General features: G+C 37.3%; 1 protein-coding gene across 2 annotated transcripts in view; it reads left to right on the forward strand.

Moving 5' to 3' along the window:
- The window catches only part of LOC150088054 (sodium channel and clathrin linker 1-like), a 119,243-nt gene that overhangs the window by 23,683 nt on the left and 79,115 nt on the right, over window positions 1–16,445 (forward strand). For both annotated transcript variants that reach the window (XM_090370553.1, XM_090370551.1), the window contains exons 2-3: window positions 1,282–1,373; window positions 9,995–10,081. In XM_090370553.1, the coding sequence (XP_090226679.1) occupies window positions 1,339–1,373; window positions 9,995–10,081 (122 nt within the window). In that variant the 5' untranslated portion in view covers window positions 1,282–1,338. The remainder of the gene's footprint in view (window positions 1–1,281; window positions 1,374–9,994; window positions 10,082–16,445) is intronic.

Here is a 16,445-nt window from a genome sequence, read left to right on the forward strand (position 1 = left end):
CTCTCTCTCTCTCACACACACACACACACACACACACACACACACACACACACACACACACACAGGGGGCTAACTTGGGATTTTTTTTTTTTTTGGCTGGTGCAGCATAAGCCTCAGGCTTCCTTGTACCATATGGCTAATAATAATAATAATAATAATAATAATAATTACCCTATTCTGCACCCATTCAAACATACTTCCTCCCTAAAATGAGGCTTTCACACTGGTATGCCTGTCCTGGATGCACCATTTGTCTGGGCATGTTTTTCCTGACATGACATCCTCCCTCAAATACCTTAGGGTCCCAATACAAAACTGGCAATTTACAGTTTTGCCTTGCAGAAGAAACTCCAGATGTACAATTTTCTTATTGTTGTAGAAAATAATCAGCATGCTCTTGACAATTGATCTGATCTGCCTTGCCTTTTTTTTGATGGAGATGATGGACTGCTGTTTTGTTTTTAGGTCATAACCATAAATCCAGTTTTCATCCATCGTTATGAACTTGAAATGGAAGTTACTCCTTTCCAACCTATTCTTGCAGCTCCCTGTACACAGAAAGCCAGTTCTATTTTCCATTCGGCAAGCTGGGTAAAATTTTGCAGCAATCAGCCTGATGTTTAAATTTTAAATCATGTTTAATTGCCAACTCTCCTCATGGTGACTTGATGTGCTTTTTCAACATTTTCATCAGTCCATGTTGATGATGGATGACCTGAGCACTCAAAATCCTCATCCAAAGTTTGGCCACCTTGGAAGCATGTGAATACCATTGAAAAGTTTTTGTTCTACCCATGACTTCACCAAATACTTGTTTAAGCATTTCATAAGTCTCCAAAGCTGTTTTCCCAAGTTTATGACAAAATTTTATGCAAATTTGCTGTTCCTTAATGTCTACAATCTTACTCAGCTGTAAAAATTGCAAGACACGCTCAACAGAAACACACTTAAGCACCAATTCTACGAAAGCACAGTGCCCTATTGGCATGAAACTTGTTAGCATTCTGCACAACCAGTCTAGAACCCTTGGCTTGCACCGTGTATATATTTTTATGAAATTAATAATATAAATTTATATTAATTATATAAAAGTAATAATTTTTATTCTTTGTATCATATATGCTAGTATATTAGATAATATAAAGATGTATAAATAGTTAATTTGTGATTTTATAATTTGCCTCAGAGTCCTGCGTTTTTGTTTCAGTTTGTTGAATAAACTTAAAGTTCAAAAAATTCAAATTTGAGATCTTAATGTAATCCTGTTTAACTTACCATTAGGAAAAGGAACTGGAAATAGCAATAACTGAAAGGCAGGATGCTATCTCAAAGATTCTTATGGTTGAGTCTGATCTAACTGATTTGCAGAAAAGGTAGAGATTGCATTTCATTTTATGATGCAACTGTGTGTTTATTTATATGTATGTATATACAGTCATTGGATAGTTCATTTAAAACATCATTTCTCTCACGTGTCAGGGAAATAAAACCATAGCACTATAGGTCGTGTGTATGTCACTCTCTCTTGCACACTATTTAAGTGTGTGTGTGTGTGTGTGTGTGTGTGTGTGTGTGTGTGTGTGTGTGTGTGTGTGTGTGTGTGTGTGTGTGTGTGTGTGAGAAATATCAGAAAAATCAATTCTAAAGTAGTAATTCTTAACTCTTTCAGCACTACAGACTTTCAGGTGAACTTATTTTAGATGGACTGCCAGTAGCTTTTACAGCTTTTAATTTTTATTAAAATAATAGTAGTATTCTTAATTTCTTATGCATTATTTTATTGTCATGGAATTTGGACAGATATTGAATATAGAAACATCTTTCTACAGAGATGGTAGTGTAAATGAGTAGTCATCATTAGGTATTCAGGAATACTACATTAGTTATCTCGATACTCTTTTATTGATCATAGAGTATTGTTGCATCTTTACACCTTTATGTTCATGAAGCTTAGTAACATTGGGTATATCCTCATGTACAAGGTCTGAAACTATACCTAGTGGGTTGAGAGAGTGACACTCAATTTTAAACCAGCATAAGCATAAAATTTTACCTCATCTTCATTGAGGTGGTGTTCATGCCAAACAAGGGACTGGCTGAGCCTTCTGTTCCACTAGATAGTTCTCATCAGTACCTCCACTGCTTAGTGGAGGCTTGAAGTAGTGAAAACCATGTGTGGTCTCAGAGGAAAATTCTGTCATCACTCTGTCTTGTCTGTCATATAGTATGAGTCATGTCTTTTGAAGTTATTGGTATTAGCTATATGGTGCAAGATAGCCAAGGCTTTTGCTGCACCAGCCAGAAAAATAAATAAAATAAAAAAGAAAAATATAAAATAAATTACCTTTGTGATTTTCTCCTCACATAAGTACTTATCCAGCTACTTTTGAAATTTCCCTAGCCTCAATTACTAAAATGTTACTTCCATAGGTGGCTAAAAGAAAACTTCCTGCAATCCAGTCTAAACCTGTTTCCCTGTAATTTGAAATATGGGGGAACAGATTTAGGCTACTATTATGACCCCTAGTTCTGGAATAACTTAAAATACTGAAAATTTCACCCTCGTTCATTTTACTGTCACCCCTTCAGAGCCTTGTAGATCTCAGTTAGGTTCCCTCTAAGTTGCCTAGTTACTAAACTCTGCAGCCTACATATTCGAACTTTTTCCTCACACAGGTACCCTTTTGTCGATCTCATCTGGCACTTTGCCTCTCATTAGAACCCTTTTTAAAAAATCACAATTTTTTTAGGTGTGGTCTCCATGCTTGGACACAGTATTCTGAGTAATTAATAAATTTTCCCCTGGAATACATTAAAATTTACAAGGTACAAGAAAACCAAAAGTGAACAGTTCTTGAGAAATGTGGAAGATGCTGTTTCATATTCAGGGAGGTAGCTCTTTTCCACAATTCATCATGCAAAAAAATAATAATAATAAATAAGTTTTTATAGCAAAGTCTCTAATAAAAACTGGCTCTTAAACCACAATTCAGGACTCTCAGATCAATAATCACAAAGATCAGTATACAGTAATACCCCGACTTACGCTACCCCGACTTACGCGAACTCGGAGTTACGCGGTTCTTGATTTTTTCGTTTGGCAACGCTGCCGCCCACTATCTTCAAGGTCGTTTTTCGTATGTTATCGATATACGGTGCGACGGCGGAGAATGAGAGCGAAAGATGAACAAAATTCAACTTTGCTGCTTTTATGTTTTTTATATCAGTGAAGGGGAAACACATTTCACCATAATAACGTAAAAACCAACACAATTCCAGCAATCGGTATAATCGCAAATGCAATTAGATCGAGTTTACTACCAGTTTATAACAGATTTCACTAGCAGAAACGCAACTGGATTTTTGTTTTATGGTAGTAACCCCTAGAAATGTGAGGTGTTAATAGTGTATCTCTGCCTTTATGGTGTTGTTTATTCAGTTGCTACATGCGCGCAGCTTTGTTTATGCGTATCAAGCGTGCCTCCTCGTTTTGTAATTGTGCTTTATTCCCTAAAAATGAGTAAAATACTTAATTAAAAGTGTGAAAAGGAAGCGTCCTGGTGAAGACACTGCAGATTCAGAGAGAAAAAGAAAAGCAATTATCGATAAACAGAGGCGGACTGGATCAAAAATTCTTACCCGGGAAAATTTATAGTGGCCTCATGCTATGGTTTATGGCCAAAATCACACTGGCCCACCGGGGTTTCCCCGGTAAGGCTTATGGCCAGTCCGCCTCTGTCGATAGAGAAAAAATATGAAATTGTGAAACGCTTTGAGCGAAATGAAAGACCATGTGATATTGCACGTGCTACAGGCCTAAACGAAGCAACGGCGAAAAGCACATGACAATTGCAAACTTGACAGGTTGAAAATTGAAAAGGGCTCAATTGTAAAGGGCTTAAAAATTTTAGAAAACATAGACTCCAACGAAGAACGCGTTATAGCTACAAAGCAAGGAATAAAAAAATTATTAGCTTGCTACGAAGAAATTCTGCGTGAAAAAAAGAACGCGCTGTGTCGTCAGACGAATTTGTTAGATTTTATGAAGCCATCGACATCGAAATAACTTTTTAACGTAAGTCATTTGTTTTTTAATACATATTTTGTATTAATATGTATAAAGAACTGCCATTTTATTAATATTTTTCTTCTAAACTAGTGTTTTTGTTAGTCCTTGGTCCCAATTAAGCAAAATTTATATGTATTTATATGCAAAGTTGTACCCCGACTTACGCGAATTCGACTTACGCGATTTTCGTCGGACCCACCTATCGCGTAACTTCGGGGTATTACTGTACTGTCTCTGTAACTGTGTGTATTCTTCAGTTTGTTTGCCACCAGCAAAATGCTTTTGATGGTTAATTTCACTTTTCAACATGTAAGGAATATTTGATCACTCATGGTGAGATCCACTGTTCCTTAAATTTTGAGGGTGTAGCTATAAAATGGTTTTTAAGGCTGACCACTTGATGTAGAGAGAGAGAGAGAGAGAGAGAGAGAGAGAGAGAGAGAGAGAGAGAGAGAATCTTCTTGCCCATAAGAGGGCACTGCCGAAGCCATTAGCTGTATCTTGCCATGTGTGTGGTATATCTAACAATTTCATCACTTCACACATGTTCCTCTCCCAAAATTTTACTTCATCTTCATGAATAAAGGTAAAGTGCAGCCATTATCAACCCACTGCAGGATGGAAGCCTCCTCAACAATTCATGCTGAGGTAAATGAACCATAATCTGCCATGCTGGTCCAGTGCGGGTCGGCAGATCGACCGTATTCAGCAGTCAAGGGCTTGAACCCCGGTCTACTCAAAGAGCATGTGCTACTGCACTCCTGCTCCTGACCACTCGGCTACGGAGGCCTTGAATACATCAGACTAAACCTCCTGAAAACTTTCGAGTTCATTTCACAAAGTATGTAGTGTCAATTCTAATCTCAGTGAAGCCAATTTCATCTACAGTTAGATGGAAATATATATAATTTTGAAATAACCTTAAATTGTTTCAGCTAGCCGTCATCTGTTGCTTCTGTTATATTTTTATTTTATTTCTAAATATCTCAGATCCTCATAGGTAGCACAGTGGTTATAATCACCATTCTTCCACACTGTGGCTGAATTAATGTGTCTCGGCAAGGGTTGCTTGATTCTTTTTTTTCTCTTGGAACTGTAGATTTTTCGTCCAGCAAACCAACTGAAGAATACACACAGTTACAGAGACAGTATACTGGTCTTTGTAATTATTGATCCAAGAGTCCCAGATTGTGGATTAAGAGCCCGTTTTTGTTAGAGACTTTACTGGAAAAACTTGGGTTTTTGGAAGGGGCTACCACACTAAATATAAAGCAGCACCTTCCACATTTCTCATGAACTGTTCATGTCTTAAATCTTAATATAACTTTCCCTAAGAGGTAGCTTTACCCATGGCAAATTCAAATTATTGTTTTAAAGGCACCCAAGCTTTCAGCCCATATCTGAATGTGACTTGTGAAGCATGTATTCAGTCTAATTTTCATGTTGTACAGGTCGGAAAGCTCAGAACAGCTCACCCTGCTCCCTCTGCCTAAAATTGTCTAACTACAGCCCCAGTTGGAGGATATTAAAACTTTTTCTGGTCGGTGATGGGAATCAGGCCGACCGGGCTAGCCAGGTGGGTAAAGGCCTGCCTGGCAACCCAAAGGTCGCGGGTTCGAATCCCGCTTCGGGCTTGGATCAGAGTAGATAATTCAAAAACTTTGGGAGGTGCAATATGGCCACAGAAGCCGATGCGCCAACAACTAACAAAAAAAAAAAAAAAGATGGGAATCAGACCCATTATTATATGAGCAGCAGACATCAATGTATCATTCTGATTAAGCTGCCATGGAGGATGTTAGCCACAGCAGACTCAACTCCTGAAATTCTCTGGCAGGGCTTGGTTATCTTCTTGTAAGCTCTGATTAGTAGTAGAGTCTATATCAAAAGCCCACAGCCAGTGTCATATTTATATTACCATTGAAATTACTGCTATAAACTTCTGAAACGCTTCCTGTTCCATATAAATTTCAGTTGAAAGTTTATTTAGTGATCTTGATACAAGGCAGTTCCATCTTTTTGTCATATATCTCATCTCTTTCAGGCCACTCCTTCAACCCTTTTTATATCGCTTAATCATACTACTGAAATATTGAATTGAGGTGATATTTATATATTAATTTCTTTTATTACCATTATCCGAGCATCCTGAATTGTGGATTAAGAGCCAGCTTTTGTTAGAGGAAAGAGACTTAAAAATATTAATAGCATACAATTTGAAATTACTTTTCCCTTAGTAATAACAAAAAAGTCTGGCAATGGAAAATATCTTAGAGGCTTCTCAAACAAAAACCTCCTATAAATGCAAATGGCCTCTTGCAAAGTAAGGCAGTTGGGATTAAACCCATGTTTAGCTAGGCCACCTAGTGTTCTGCTTTAGCTGTTGTAGAAACAGAAATAAAGTAAAGCTGTTGTGTTACTCAGCTCAAAAGTGAAGAAGAAAAGAAAGTAATATATCCTAGCTAAATCTCAAAAAGTAGTGCAGCCAAATCTTGACGATAGTTTAAAGAAAAATTAATTTATTCAATTACTTACTCCTGGGGGAAAATTTTGGTAAGTTTGTGTATGGAAGGGTGTGAATTGCAGATTGTTTTGTGTTTGAACAAAACAACAGATTCATTTGATAAAGCAGAATATTAGAAACAATCTGATCATGATGAGCTAAACATTTTGGTGGTGGTGGTGGTTGGGGGCCATTGTGAGCAGCAAAAACTAATAAAATACATAATTACAAATACAGTGACAAAATATATAATGATGAATGCTTAATAAAGTATATAATGACATAATCTAACCTCACTCCTCCTCCCCCTGAAGATGTCTCTGATATGTTCTCAATTATACCTCTGGCATGACTACTTGGTCAGAGTTGATAAATAATGAATACAATCGTTAATAGTATTTAGCAGTCACAGGCTTGAACCCCAATCCACTCAAAGAGTGTGTGTGCTCTTTGAGTGGATTGGGGTTCTACTGCACTCTCACGCACTAACCTTGGCTAGGTTAGTCCTATGAAGAACTTAAAACTTATCCACAACCAGCTCAAACCCATTCTGCAGTAAGAAAGAGAGACTCCATTTCCCCTCCTCTCTTAATAGTCTGGTTTTCAACATAAGAATTTAATTGACACTTTAATTCTTGTATTTAAGAAGGTATGTGCAAATCATACCACATTTCTTAGTTAAAGCTACAGTCTTTTACCTTTCAACCTAAACTTTAATCAGTGTGAGATAAACTTATTATATAAACTCAACTGCTCATATTCTGATATAAAAAACTAGCTGAAGCTGAACCTGAACCTCAACCTTATATTCCCAATGAGCAAAACAGATCTGACCATGTTTTAAAGTATAAATCCACAATATGAGAGATGCCTGATGGTGTGGACTAACTTGTACATTAGTTAAACTATTTACGTAACCTGAGCTTTTAGTCCTAAACTATATCATAATCTAAATTACTCCACACCATCAGGCATCTCTCATATTGTGGATTTATACTTTACAACTGGGTTGTCATCATTGCAACACCAGGGTACCTGCCCACCCACTGATGAGGAGCCAATAAGCTCTGAAATGGTGCTGTATGGGCGATGGTATCTGCTGAGAATAAGTAACAATAGCCTTCTCCTATGGTGAAGCGTTACTTATTCGAGATAGTGCAATATCGTGGCAACTCGTTCGTTGTGAAGGTATTCACAATATGAGATATACTTAATGATGCAAATACATTAACTTGTACATTATATTTTAAACATTTAATGCCCGTTTTGTTTATACTTATACCTAAAACAATTAATAAAATAAAATTTTAACTTTGGTCCTGTAGAATCATCGCTTGAGTACATATTTACTTCACTGATATTTTATGTGACAATGGTGTAGTGGGGCGACATTAATGGGAGGTTCCTGGTTGAGGGTCATCGGGTTCTGATGGTTCCTTTCCCTTCTTTGTCAAGAACTGTAGTATTGACGTCTGGCGTGACTTCCTACTTCTTTCTTCCAAGGTGTTATAGTAGGGCTTCAACATCATGTTGACACCTCTTTGGATGCCATGGCTACGTTCCCAATCAGGATCATTATCACAAAGTTCATCAAATGCACTATGAATTTTGGCAAGAGCACTCAGAATATGTTTTGTTTTTAATGTTCTGATTGGCTCCAACTCTTCCACTCCATCTGGTGTGTCAGCCTCATGTTGTTGAAGTTGCACAGTCAGTTCCTCCAATTCCTCCCTCAAGTGGCTCACCATGAATTTCCAGTAACTGGTTAACATCATCTGGATCAACATTGTCAATGCCAACCCTTAGCCATGCGAGAAACATCTTTAGCCACTTCCAAAACTGGCTCAATCCTTACAAAATCGATCACTGCTTCAAGCCACAATTTATGCCAGGTGACATTCATGCAGGACTGGGACACTTCCTCCCAGGCAGAATCAATGTTTGTGATGGCATTCAGGATGTTATACGACTTCCAGTAGTTCCTCATAGTTGTATCAGACTGCACAGCCTCAACAATCCCTTTGAAAGTCGTACGCAAATAATACGCCTTGAAGGTCGCAATTACACCCTGGTCCATCAGTTGCAAAAGTGAAGTTGTGTTGGGAGGCAAATTATTATTATTATTATTATCATTAGCTATATGGTGCAGCATAAGCCTGAGGCTTATGCTGCATCAGCTAAAAAAAAAATTCCCGAGTTATCCTAAGAGAGAGAGAGAGAGAGAGAGAGAGAGAGAGAGAGAGAGAGAAGTAAAAGGGAATCATCAAGAAAGAGAAGAATGACCAGCTCAGGACCCTGGGTGTGCCAAGCCCATACTCACTAGATGTGAGCCCTTGAGTTTAAATGTTCCCAATGCATTGCCACTGAGAAGCAGTGTCAAATGATCTTTTGCAACCTTGAAACCAGGGGAAGACCTTTCCTCACATGCGGTGTACGTTCTACTTGGCAATTTTTTCCAATAAAGCCCTGTTTTGTCCACATTAAAAACTAAATCAGGGTGGTAGTTGCCTTCATCTATTAAGCGTTTAAATTTGGAAGGATACTCTTCCGCCACTACAACATCAGCACTAGCAGCCTCACCAGACACTTTCACAATGTGAATTTAAGAACGGTTTTTAAACTGATGAAACCACCTTACTGGCTGTAAATGTTTCAGTGCTACCAGACCCCTCACATATTTTGTCAAATAACAACTTCGCCATGTCCAGAATTACTGCCTGTGTAACAGGAATGTTATTTTGGTTCATATCGTCAACCTACAACGCTAACAATTTTTCCATTTTTTTCCATTGTCTCACTGTGTGACTAAGTTGTTCTGGAGGATGACACCCTTGTTATCCCTGTGTATGTGCGCTTTATTTTTTCAACATTGTTCATAATCGTTGATACGCTAAACTGAACGGCTTACACACATCTGACCAACGCTCACCAGACTCCATGCGACAAATCGCATCCATTTTCTCCTTAATTGTTAAAGTGTTTTACACTCTTTTTTTGCCTCTCCCCCGACACAGACACTGCCCTAAGTTTAGAGCTCATGGTTACACAAAAATTATTATTATTATTATTAATGAGAAATAGCACTATAATAACACTGTGTAACCCATTAACAATTGAGGGAAAATTCACAACGAAACCAAGATGGCGCACTGAATGTAAAGAACCCTTGGCATCGCTATCATTCCACCCACAATGCACCATGAAAAACAAAAGAAACGCCTAGTGCATATTTGTACTCACAGGCATTGCTGCGATGTGTTACTGAGTTACGATTTTTTTATTATTTTCAATTTTTTTTAGGTAATATTTTGAAATAGTCGTTAATGTGAAAAGTCATAAAATGGACCATCGTAAAACGGGACCTATCTGTAAAAATTTTCCATTATTGTTAAATTCTTTAAAGTTTTTCTCTGTATTTTCAGATATTCTGTAGTTGAAGCAGAAAATCACTCTCTTAAAGAAAGTCTTGAAAGTACGCAGTCAATGCTAGAAGAGTGTCGTAAACACCAGTAAGTTTTTGTATTCACTTATTTTGGTTAAATTTAAGTAAATAAAAGTAGATAAAAGTAAATAAGTAAATAAAATTCCCAATCGGTTTCTTTACTTATGAACCACAATATTTGAAGAAGATAATTAGCTCTCCCTTATTTCATGCTGTGATCCTGAATTCATTGCAGTTTAGGTAATTAATCTTGCTAGTTTTTACATTTCTTCCATTTTTAATAGATGCTTGTGGGGGGAGGGGAATTCCTTAAAAAATTAAAAGTTAAAAATACTCCACATCTTAAAATATTTCTGTTCTCTCTCTTTATTTCATCATCACTTATAAAGTTAATAGAAAAAAGTTTTTATATTTTAACAATCCAAATATTCATTATGAGAAGGGAAAAGAGCTCAGAATTATTCCTGTCATTCCACAGGTAGGAGTCCTATCAGTCTTACTTTTTTTTTTCTTAGTCTTTTTCTTTTTTGGGGTCAAGTCTGTCTCTGTGCAGATGATAGCAAAAGTGTGGGCCTTCTGGTTCTGGAAGACTAGGAGCTGCTGCTATCAAAAGCCAATTACTAAATTATGTATTAAAATTACAGAAAGCTATTTCTTCTCTTTTGGTTTGACTATAAACACAAAAATCCTGTTATCTTACTACCTCAGATAAGAAGGTTCCTTTCTAAATTTCCTCAAACATTGTAGGCCAAGTGATTCCAAAGGTCCCAGTAAATAAACACTTGGAATCTGTTTTGGTTTAAAAAAAAAAATTCGATTTAGTCCAGTTCTTACAAAACATTATTGTTAAAACAAAACCTGATTCATACAAGTAATTTGGCCGTTATTTATAAACTTGTTAAGATGTGTATTGATGCTTCCATTCTCTTTGACTCAGAGTTTAGACTGGTGGTGCTTATTTTAATCTGAAGAACCATCTAAAGTATCAGCTCAAATGGGCTAATCTTAGATCTGGTTATGGTTTTTACAATATTCGGAATGCAAATGTCTTAGAACTAAGTTTTCCTGACCTAAGGAAAATGTTTGTGGTTAGGTCTTTATGTATACCTGCCAACTCGTTAAGTTTAGTTGGAAGGTTTCCAACAATTTGTTGTGTCTTCCACTTTTCCAAATAGTTTAGTTTTCTTCCAGTTTATGGTATTTTGTTATTTGTCTAAGTATGCAGATTTGTTAATTTCTTTTCAGATATGCAAGGATGTCCATCCCACCCCACTCCAAATTATAGACCTATTGAATTTAATGATATATATATATATATGCTTAAAAGTTAACATTATAAGGCTTTACTCACATTTAGATAGCAGTAGGTGATGAGTATCCAGAGTACCCCAGGAAAATCCTTGAATTGTTAATACCTTGAATTGCTTTTCCATGTTGAAGACAAGTTTTTTTGCATTAACAGAATACAGTATACCCATTACTATATAATGCTGGAAGAAAGGTCTCTCCTTCCCAAATGGAGGGAGGGAGGGCGGGCACTTGTCTGCAAGCATAGAAATGCAATTCAAACTGTTGATCCATACAAAAACAATTTTTATGAAAAAAGCACATTTTCTGAAAATCACACATAGAAAGGGTAGTAAACAGTGTAACAATCATATAGCAGTGAACATTGATCAGCATTGTCCAGTGACTCTGTCCTCGGACTTTGTGCCCAGTAGTCAAAATGAGTGATGTTGTATTGAGAAGCAAATCACTTATAAGTCCTTGGGTGTTTCAAACCTTGTCAAATATCAAAAGCAACAGATTACTATTTTATTAATGTTACTATATACTATCACTGCTTCATTTACAAATTCCTTAATTAACTCTGTAGGTTTTGTGCCAGATTTGTTGAAGTTTGTCCATCCATCAAAACCATAAAAAAAAAAATTAAAATATGTTTGAATTACATTAATCTGAATTTTATCACTAAATAGTTCAAAGAAATTTACCAATCACATAACTTTGACTAGTCATGTTTATTGAATCTTAAAGTGAAATAAATTTCACTTAATCAAGGCCTGAAACTAAATGAAGCTTGATTACATATAGCCAATATTTGTAAACCGCTCTGGACACTATTTTCATGACAATATGAAAGATTATAAATACAGGGTGGGGGTGGTTGAAAATTAAATTTCGTGGTCTAGGTATGAAAGGTTAGTGGTATGGTGTTAAAAAAAGAGGCTTAGAGGGGAACAGGTATTCTGTGTGTTATCAGACACTCAGTCTAAAACAGTGATGGATCCAATATCTTTCTATTAGAGAAGATTTAGGAGAAGTCCAGTTGGCCTGCCTCCCTAAAATCCACTCATGCACACCTTGATGGTAAGCCCTGTTACGTCACTTAGGTGGCAACGAACATGTAGAGTGGTTCTCTTGAAGACGCCTGGTCAGCATGAAGAGGAAAAGACCAAACCCTCCAGCATATGACAGCACGACGAAACAAATGGCCCTCAGTCCCCAGCAGCTTTCACTCCCTCTCTTACGGCAACGAGAGGATCACAGTGGAAGCAGAGGGTGCTAAGAATCTCTGGGTACGACCAGGCTGCCATGCACGGAAACTGAACTTGGCCTGTCACAATGTAAGATTGCTCATCAGTGAAGACAGGATATTAGAGCTGGAAAAGGAACTAGAAAATGTGAATTGGGATATCATCGGTTTGGCTGAAACAAGAAGAAGAAGAAGAAATGAATAACTTATAAGTTTATCAAGTGGAAATCTGCTGTACACCAATGGAAACAGTGAAAGGAGCAAAGGTGGAGTTGGGTTTCTGGTCCATAAAGATATAAAAAACAACATTTTGGAATTCAAAAGTACATCACCAAGGGTGTCAAGACTAATGCTCAAGATGTCTAAGAGGTACAAGCTAAAGGTTATAATGATTTATGCACCAGCATCGAGCCATGATGATGAAGAGGTTAAAGAAATGTACACCGAAATTGAGAGTCTTCTAGATGAGCAGAAAACCCACTACACTATTATTATGGGGGACTTCAATGCTAAGGTTGGAAAAAGGCAAAACAGCGCAGAAAGGAGAACTATAGGAAATTTTGGAATTGGTGAAAGAAATGAAAGAGGTGAAAGACGTGGAATCTGAAGAATCTCAAGGATTGTCAGTAATGAACACTTTTTTCAAGAAAAGGGTGAACAGAAAGTGGACATGGAAGAATCCAAATGGATTAACAACTAATGAAATCGACTTCATCCTCACTAACAGAAGGTATACCATGAAATCGACTTCATCCTCACTAACAGAAGATATACCATGAAATCGACTTCATCCTCACTAACAGAAGATATACCGTGAATGATGTTACCATCCTGAATAAGGTAAATGTTGGAAGTGGTCACAGAATGGTAAGATGCATACTTGATATAGATGTAGGAAAGGAAAGGGAAAAACTGACTCGAGTAAATAATATGAAGGTCTTTGAGATAACAGAAGATGAGAAAGAACAGTATGTACTGGAACTTAAGAACAAGTTTGAGCTTCTGCAGACTGCTCAGGACCAAGATATGGACGAGGAATATTACAACTTTGTGAAAGTGATAAAGCCCAAGAAACCTATAGGGAAAAAGAAATCCAAAGAAGAAAAAAATTAGTCAAGAAACACTTGTTATGATGAACCGAAGGTGACAAATGAAGAGCAAGATAAACACTGACAGGAGAAAATTGAGTACACTGAGTTATGCAAAGCCATTAGAAAGAGGCTCAGAGAGGACATAAGAAGATTTAACACAAGAAAAGTAGAACAAGCATTAAGGGAAACAAAGGACTTAAATCAGCAGCCATGAGCAGTAATACAGAAAGACAAATGATACTGAAACTGAAGAATAGCGATGGTGTACTTATAAATAGCAGAGAAGGCATAATTCAAATAGCAGAAGACTACTATAGAGAATTATACAAGGAGCGAGGAAATGATGCCAGCAGTGGGGAAGATGGATCGCAAATTAGCAACATATACGACATACCCGATATTCTTCCTGTTGAGGTAGAAGGCGTTGAAGAAAATGAAGAATCAGAAACCCCCAGGGAGAAGACGAATTTACTGTAGAGTTGTTAAAATTGGGATGAAGAGACATAACACAAAAACTGGCAAGGCTCTTCACAAAATGCATTAGAAAAGGTGTGACACCTAAGCAGTGGAATAATGCAATCATAGTTTTGCTGCATAAGAAAGGAAATAAATCAGAAATTGGAAATTATACACCAATTAGCTTGTTATCCCACATCTACAAGTTGTTTACAAGGGTCATTACTAACAGATTAGAAAGAATACTTGATGAGAATCAACCGAAAGAGCAAGCTGGCTTTAGGACAGGATTCTAAACTATGGATCACCTTCACGTAATATCACAGCTAATGGAGAAAGCAAATGAATATAAAACACCATTATGCCTGGCATTTGTGGATTATGAAAAGGCATTTGACTCAATACAGCATAAGGCAATGTTTCGGGCACTGGAAAGACAAGGCATAGATACCACGTATATTATGATTTTGAAGAAAATATATGAGAAAGCTATATCCTTTATTAGACTAGACAAAGACAGTAGCAAATTTAAAATTGAGAAAGGAGTTTGACAAGGAGACAATATCTCTGAAGCTGTTTACTGCTGCCCTTGAGGAAGCTTTCAGAAGATTAGACTGGTCGCAGAAAGGAGTTAATATGAATGGAGAGTACCTAAACCATTTACGATTTGCAGATGACATTGTGGTCATAAGCCACGATCCCAAAGAATTAGAGAAAAATCTTAATCAGTTATGCACAGTTAGTAAGGATTTTGGACTAAAGATGAATATGGCTAAAACAAAAGTAATGATGAACAAGTATGCCACAGAAAGGGACATAATGATTGAAGGAACAGTAATTAAAAAGGTGGAGTCATATACTTATCTGGGACAAGTTATTAGCTGTGATAATGATAAATGGCTGGAAGTCAAGAGAAGAATAAATTTTGGATGGATAGCATTCAGGAAATATAGTCACATACTGAAGAGCAATATCCCAGTTTGTCTGAAACTTAAAATAATGAGCCAATGTATACTCCCCACCATGACTTATGGAAGTGAAACTTGGGCACTCACCAAAAGAATGGAAGAGAAGCTGAGAACTACACAGCGAAGAATGGATTGAATTATATTGGGAATCAGACTGTTAGATAAGAAGAGAAACACATGGATTAGGCAGCAAACTCAAGTAAAGGACATTCTTATCAAAACTAAAGAACAAAAATGGTCTTGGGCAGGACACATAACTCAAAGACATGATGACAGATGGACTAAGAAAATAACAGAATGGTACCCAAGAGGAGCTAGAAGAAAACCTCGAAGACAATGGCAGAGATGGATAGATGAAATTCATGAGTTTGTGGGTAGTAAATGGATGGCCATTGCACAAAACAGAAGGAACTGGAAAGTTGCTGGAGAAGCCTTCATCCTGCAGTGGATTGAAAATGGCTGATGATGGTGTTAAAAATTGCAATACTAGGGACATTTGAAAAGTTCATGGCTTGAATATGAAGGATTTGTTTGGCACTAATGGGAGGACTAGAATATGGTGAAAACAGCATGAGTCCATGAACTTTTCCTGCCAGATGTAAACAGTGCAGGCTGGTGGCGATCGGTGTAATAGTGCGGTGAATGTTTTTATAGTGCACAATTGGCCTATTGATACTAGATTATCTGGAATTTGTTGCCAAACAGGGGCCTTCCTTCATAACTACAGCATATCCATATGCAAATGGGCACTGAACAGAGTAATGTGCCATGTCACAAGGCAAGAATTGTAGAACTGATTCCGGGAATCTGACTTCAGAGTAGAATCCACAACTATCCAATTTGCAGCAACAGTGGGAATCACTTGCATCAGCATCCCTATCACATGCTAATAAAACGGCTATTTTATTGGACTGGAATAGCACCAGAGTATGTTTGCCAGGGGCAAAATTTGATGAAGTTGTAGAGCAGATATCATCGTTTAAGGGCATAAAGGATGATATTGTACATGTTGGCACTAATGACATTAGGAGTAGATCTGTGGACTTACTTAACAAGTACAGGTCAATGTTGAAAAAAAGTTGAAAGTTAGGGTTAAATTTGAGTGTCTCCAATTCTGCCTAGACATGATAAGAGGGAGTATATGATGAGAACCTTGTCAATCAATTCAGCCCCGGAGAAATTGTGCAAGGCTCATGGGGTAGAATTTTTCTCAGTGTGGTCTGTGCTTGTTAACAGACGAGATTGTTTCTACAGGGATGGGTTACACTTAAATAGAAAGGGTGCAAGAATATTTGCTGATGCTATCGAGGTAAAAGTGAAGTGCAGCCATTATCAACCCGCTGCAGGATGGAAGCCTCCTCAACAGTTCATGCTGAGGGA

This window comes from Mastigoproctus giganteus, chromosome 3 (genome assembly GCF_048544385.1).
Source record: "Mastigoproctus giganteus isolate SK-2022 chromosome 3, ASM4854438v1, whole genome shotgun sequence".
Lineage (NCBI taxonomy): Eukaryota > Metazoa > Arthropoda > Arachnida > Uropygi > Thelyphonidae > Mastigoproctus > Mastigoproctus giganteus.